The sequence below is a fragment of the Pteropus vampyrus genome, unplaced genomic scaffold, assembly GCF_000151845.1.
Source record: "Pteropus vampyrus isolate Shadow unplaced genomic scaffold, Pvam_2.0 Scaffold140, whole genome shotgun sequence".
Lineage (NCBI taxonomy): Eukaryota > Metazoa > Chordata > Mammalia > Chiroptera > Pteropodidae > Pteropus > Pteropus vampyrus.
Window position 1 is genome coordinate 3295614 of NW_011888921.1, and position 7180 is coordinate 3302793.

A 7180-nucleotide genomic window follows, 5' to 3' on the forward strand; every position below is an offset into this window, starting at 1 on the left:
AAACTTGTGCCACTCTGCAAATATTCCCTGTGCGAAGCAATGTACTTGGTCTTAGGGACAGACATGTGGTGAATAAAAACAAGCATGGGCTCAACTCTCTGGAGATTTTAGTGTAGCAAGGGAGATAGATATTAATCAAATGAATCAGACAATTATACTGAAATATTAAAACTGGTGAGAGTATAATAAAGTGGTTTGTCCCAGTCATGGAGGTCACAGGGAAGGCAGCACAGAGGTGAGGCTGAGCTGAGATATAAGGAGTTAACTAGATGGAAAGGGAAAAGGATTCCAAGGTCATGTGCAAAGGCCCTGTGGTGAGAGGAAACATGGCACCATCATGGGATGGAGAGAAGGCCAGTGTGCCCAGTATATCTGGTGCCCAGGGACACAGGGGATGGAGTGTGACATGGGACCAGGGCATATAGAGCTCTGTAAACCTGGTTTGGTATGGGGTCTTTTCCCTAAGAGTATCATAAAGTTAGATTTGCTTCTGGGAAAGATCTTTTGACTACTAAACAGCAAGTTATGTTCAGTAAGCACTGAACAATGAATTACTTTTTAAAATGGCTCTATGGTCTGGTGGGGCTGCTCCATTACTGGGTGGTTGAGTACATGAAGCTTCTGCCATTTGATTAGGGATGGTTGATTAAGTACTATGGTTAGACTGCTCTGATTATTCCTCAGGTTGCTATTTTATCAAAAAGCAAGAGGAATATGCTGATACTTTCTCAGACTATTCCTGTTCACAAAGATAAAACTTTAGATTGTGAATTGAAAGAACACCAGGCATGCACGGGATTTGAACCAAATGTGGATATGTCCATTCACTTACATAAAAAGTATGATCATACTTACATAAAAAGTATGATCCCTGTGTTGGCCATGGCATAGGATAGACCCAAGATTCCACTGCCCATGATGGCATTACTCAGGTTGAATGAAGACATTCCAAAGGAGGTGGTTCCAGGATGCTTGAAGGAAAAGGAATGCATCATAAGCAAATATTTGCCAAAGGATAAACCGTTTTTGGATTATTCTTATTCTCATATTATCTTTACTGGAGGAGATTATAGTCTAAGATTGAAGACTAAGATAAAATCACAGTGAATAAAAGCTTTTTATTGACTCAACTTCAATAAAAGCATGTAATTTTCAATGGAATGTAGTGCTTGGCTTTAGCAGGGGTCTCAGTAAAAATAAAAAACACGGGTTGAGTAGTATAAAGAAGAGAAAGCATGTATGATTGCAGATTACATTTGGGTTAGAATGATTTCTTTAAAAAACAAATAAATTTCATAAATGATTTATGCAGCCATATGGCGAACAGGAAAAACAAGCCCCTATTCCAGTAAGGGCCTGAATAAACAAAGAATGTGCTGATCAAGGCTTGGAAAATTTCAGTCACACTGTTTTCCCACAGAGAGCTAGGTAGATCAGACACCCTCAAGTCCTGTTTACTGCCTGAAAGCAGAGGTTCACTTACATGTTCATCGTCATAATCTGCCATAATCTTTTTCCCCAAAAATCCATTTGTCAGGAATTTCTGACTTTCAGCATCTTCATCAGCAAATTGACTGAACACACATACAAAAGGGAAAATAAGAAAGTAAGAACATGTAAGTAAATGCTCTGAATTATATTTAGGTTTCAGGTGATCTAAGTGACTGAATAAGGGGAGGAAAAATAAGATAGCTAAAACTTTTCTTTCCTTTTCTTCCTTCATACTAGTGTTCCTTCCAGACCAAAGACTGAGCTCCAGTTATGAACACACTTTGGGAGGGAGAGAGGAAGTTGTAAAAGAAGAAAATACTGTTTTTAATTGAAACTTTTTAAAGACACATTTCTCCTCTCCACATTAACTATGCAAGAAAGAAAATAATTAGAGCTAATTTTGTTCCCATTTAGAGACTTTCCAAAGGAAGGCTACAGAGTCGTGACTGAGGTTTCTCAACTACTATCACATCATAATCAGATGATTTTATTAATTCAATAAATATTTATAAATGCCTAGGCACTGTGATCTTCATTTCATTTGATGCTCAAATATCCCAATGAGAGGGTCTTTCACACCCCTGCTCTAGAGATGAGGCAACTGTGACTCAGATAAGTGAAGAAGCATGCCCACCGCACCAGACTGCAAGTCTAGGGTCTTCCATGGTGCCACGCAGTCCCAGGCAGGGCCCTATAACTGGTACTTTTCTGCTCCACCAATTTATTCACATAGCCCTTGCTGGGAAGTGGTTGAATGGTAGCTCTGTGTTGTGTTTGGTTATTTTCATGTGTGTGTATTTAATTACTCTGAAAATGTGCTTGGGTTATTAGACAATAGACAAAGCTAGAAAAACATTTAAAAAGCCAATGAATTAGTAGAAGAGTTGAGAGGGAAGCAGGACTTTAAAATGTCACTATTCATGAATGGAACGTTGTGACTGTGGTCTATGTGAACTCAGGCTGGAAGCTGCGCACCCCTTAACTATACTGGTCAGCTCCTGCAGTTGCATGTCAGGGGTTTTGAGGATATGAATCTAGTACTAGCCACATTTCCAGAAGGCTTGACTAATGAGTCCAGCTGCCACCATTGTATTTTGACACTATAAAATATCACACAGGCTTTTTTTCTGTCATATGAAATGCTCAACTATGAATGCTTCTTAAAAGTGCTTTATAATCAGATAGATGGCAATTTGGGGGCATTTCTTGCACAAGATAGTAAGATTAAGTAATTGGAGAGTGTTTTATTCAAATAACCCTTAGAAATTTTTTAAAAAGTACAAAATAACTATAAGAGATCTGTACAAATTATCTTTAATAATAGGAACTAATCATGAAAATAATCTTGTGAGGAAGAAAAGTAACAAGTTTACTTTTTGAGAATAGAGAACAATGTTAGGCGTAGATAGAACTAGAAGACAAAATCACAAAGTTTTATGTGCTTTTCTAGAACCCAAAGAGTGGGTTTTCTAGAACCTTACGGTGCACATACAAGTTAGAAACTTTTTCTGGCATTCTCTTCTTATTTCTCATGCTTTCCGATGCTGCCTTCTTCCATCTCTGCACCCACCCCCTTTTTGTGCAGTATTTAAATAGTCTATAGTTAATATACTTGCTATATAAAGACTGGTATATAATATTCATAATTGGAATCTGAGACAATAAGATGAAATGAGCATAAGGATTATAAAAACAAAAGTGTCTTCTGGATTTGAACTCTGGAATATCCAACATTCTAATTTTTTTAACCTTAAGCAATAAACTAGAATCCTTTAGTCCATGAGTAGCTTTTAAAATTTAGAATGTGAAAGTAATTAGATTTTCTTTTATGAGGCACTTGCATGTTCTTATTTGGGCATGGGATGAGCTGTAGTCATAAAACATGCCAAGACTGGATAAAAAATATGAAAAATGTGCCCACTGTCTTAAATGTTTTGATACCAAACCCAACATATATTGAAAACACAAGTACAATGATTTCAAATAGATGCATTACATTGAATTTCTCAAAAATTTACATTTAAGGGATCAATCCAAACCAAAACAGAAACAAAACCCATCTTTTAAAAATAATTATAAAATTGCGAAATGATGACTTGTGTTTGAGGAAGGAGTTACAAAGTAAGTCCCTGTGAGCTGTCCAGAACATGTTGTATGAAGTGTAACAAAAGCATTCTTGTTCTTTCCATTATGGCTTTTGGAGGACCAAATGGAATGGCTCTGTAAGGACTGTTCTTAGGATGGTGTCCTCGTCAGCTTGGCCACCTCTGCAGAGCTCATATCTATATGCATCCTTCTCAGAAACAAAAGAGCCCTCAGATTTGGATCAATATACTGAGAGATGAAATAGAGGAGGAATAACGAAAGCTTACTGAGTATCATCTATATTCTAGGTACTTATTTTATTCTCAGGAAAGTAGGTGCTAGTTTGCCATTCTGCATTTTTCTCTGAAGCTCAAGGAAGATAAATATCTTTTCCAAAGTTAGGCAATTACTATGCAGATTCCAAAGCCCCATGTTTTATCACACTCTTTTTCCTGCTAGAAAGTGCTATAATTTACATCTCCAGGGCTTCTCTAATCCAACAACCCTAAAATTTACTGCACTGACTCCTTAAAGGAAGAACAGTGCTTCCTCCTGATGGCCTTTTCTGGATATTGTAAGTGAAATGAGACATCCTTGTCTGAGGATAATAGTTTCTACTTCAGGCTTTGATTTGGTCAAAAAGTCCCTTCTAAGTATCTTTTTAAAAATAATTTTTTATTTTCCAATTACCGTTGACATATAATATTATATTAGTTTCACGTGTAACCTTCTGAGTGTCTTAAGTCATGCATAATTTGTAATATATAACCTTTTTTAAGAAATTAATTTACTTATCAAATAACTATCGTGTACCCACTACATACTAGGCAGTGTGATATGTGCTGGAGCCACAGAAGCCATTAACTTGTGGTAGTGGCATCGTGCGTATCTGGATAGAGAAAAAGAGTGCACAAAGGAGAGGGTGGCCACTTTTATCTGGAAAAAGTCTTCATAGGAGACCTGATATTGAGATAAAGATGAGTAGAGTCGATAGAGAATAAAGGGAAGGTGGTTGTGTGACACCAAGAAGGCATTCCAGGCAGACAGAGCAGAATGCATAAAGGCACAGGGAGCTGTGAGTGGCTCAACAAGGCTAGAGAATAGGGTACAACAGAGAGCTGGCAAGAGCCAAGACAGGAGAGCTAGGTCAGGGACAGATCATGAAGGTCCTTCCATGCCAAGCAATGTATAGTTTCATCTTTATCTTATAGTTAATGGGGAGTCACTGAAAGGCTTTATCCAGGGATGACACATGAGTCAGTTTGCAATTGTAAAAGATTACTTTTTAAGGAGGTAGAGTTGTTGAACAAAATGTATGACAGGGGGACAAATTAGGGCTGTTCTAATGGACAGGTGAGAGAGGATGAGGGCCTAAAGTAAGATCACAATACAATGGATACAGAGAAGAGGGTGCATTTGAAGCATTAATGAGGTAGAACCAATTAGATATAGTCAAATATTGAATGTGCTATTTGGGGGAGGGAGTGAGCCAAAGTTGACAACTAGGTTCTTTTGGTTGAGTTACAGAACGATAATGACTTTTGACCAGATGGGGATTACTGGAAGAAGAGCCGGGTTTGAAGGGAATTGTAAAAGTTCTATATTAGCATTACAAGTTTGACTATATCTAATTATAAATGAGGCAATTCAAACATGAGTCATCCAGTAGAGATGTATTGTAGACAGTGGATATAAATGATTTGGAGTTCAGTGGAAAAGTCTAACAAGCTGAAGACACGTTTAGTGGATGAAACCATCACAGTTATGGATGAGCTTGCGAATCAGACGCATTTAGAAAACTATCCCTACAGAACTCTGGAGATGTAGCAACATTGAGAGGATAGTCAAAGAAGAGGAATGTAAAAGAGAATGGTCCAAAAGATAAGAAAAGTGATAGGCTAATATAATTTAAATTATTATATATTATTAGTGGGGATGGGAACATTGTAACTTCAATTCTAAACTAGTCGCCAAAGGATTGACATATAAATGCTATAATAATATGTACTTCAGGATCAGGTAGTTGATGTGTTAACATCAATATCATTGTTGTCTCTCAAATAGGAAATAAATCTAATTCTTCCTGACAAGAATCTTGTTTTCCTTTCTTATTTTTCCATAGAACCTGTTCATTTTAAACTTCGTACCTGCTCATTGCTGCCTTTTCTAAATTTTCCATGCTGGTGTAGCTATCTTGAGCACTTTCTCCACTGCTGCTCTCATCATCAGGTTCGATGTTGACATTTCTCAGTTCCACAGGATCCATTTCAGCTGTCAGCACTTTCTTGTCCACACACGAGCTCCTTCAGTGTAAACAATATACTGTACCTTCAGCTTAAGGTTCTTCCACTTTGTGTTGGTGTCCAGTACTCTCTGTTCTGCAAATAGAACACAAAACAAATCATTGTAATTTTCTTTAAATGAAATAAATGAATATGCATCACCTATTTTGTGTATGCTCTCTGTAAAGACCTGGAAAGTAAGTATACTCCTGAAAACTTTACATAAATATGCCCACAAACTTTCCTTTACCCAACACAAAGAGGGAAAATGGAAGAGAAAAAAATTATTAATAAATTGCCAAATCAGCAAATGTTTATGGAGTGCCCATGTATATGAACAGAGGCAGGTTCACCCTGGTGGCAGGAATAACTCTTAAGACAAAGCAGCAATCTTCAAGAAGCTTTAGTTATTTGTAAGCAGTTTGCATGACTTAAGAGAAAGGAAGAGAAAAATAAATTGTTGACAAAGGAAGATCCGCCAATGCAGATCTCTACTAGCAGTAACATATGAAGATGACCATTTTCATTTGCTAATTATACATGAAAGAATTAACACCACCAAAATGCTTGATAACATGCAACACAGGATATGACCAGGAGTAGGGAGTCACTTTACAGGCACTTGCATCAGGAAGCCAAAGTTAAGATTAGTAACAATAGGAAGTACAGATTTATCTTTGAATCAGCATCAATCACCATCTACACAAAATTATAATGCGTTTTAACAACGAAGAGATCCAGGTTTTAGGTTCTGCTCACCTTTAATTCATTGGATCTCAGCACAACTTATTTAAATTCTTTGGACCTCATTTTTCTCAACTGTAAAGTGAAAAGGGGCGGACTGGCATTGTGTGAAAAAAAAAAGTGCAATAAATGTTGTTGATAAAATTTCTTCTGAAATTTTTACTATTAAATCATTCAATTCTTGATGAACCATTATATTGGGAGAAATACGATCACTCTTGGAAGGTGTGGTTCTGAAATGTGCACTACTCATTTGGTACAAAAAATGCTGATCAGGGAAACTAATATAAAAATTGTTTCAGAGTTCATGAAATTTGTAAATCTCCTGAAAAATATGGGGGGAAAAAAATTCCACCTGGGAATGCTTATACAATTCAGGGGTACAGTATCACATCTGTGGAAGGCAACTCACACTTCAGATGAGTTCTCACTCTAAATTCGAAAAGTTACAAAAAACATATAGGAACTCATCAGGATGAATGTCAATAGGCATGAGAAATGATTCATACATGAGTAACTACAAATAGCAAATCAATTTAAAAGAGACTTTAAAATTAATAAATAAAAAGTAATAAAAA

At 36.7% G+C, this 7180-nt stretch overlaps 1 protein-coding gene across 1 annotated transcript in view; it reads right to left on the minus strand.

Moving 5' to 3' along the window:
• The window catches only part of SLC38A4 (solute carrier family 38 member 4), a 39122-nt gene that overhangs the window by 24361 nt on the left and 7581 nt on the right, over window positions 1–7180 (minus strand). The window contains exons 2-4 of the mRNA XM_011368337.2: window positions 5724–5954; window positions 1484–1574; window positions 856–971 (exon numbers count right to left, since the gene is read on the minus strand). Coding sequence (XP_011366639.1) covers window positions 856–971; window positions 1484–1574; window positions 5724–5842 — 326 coding nt within the window. The 5' untranslated portion in view covers window positions 5843–5954. The remainder of the gene's footprint in view (window positions 1–855; window positions 972–1483; window positions 1575–5723; window positions 5955–7180) is intronic.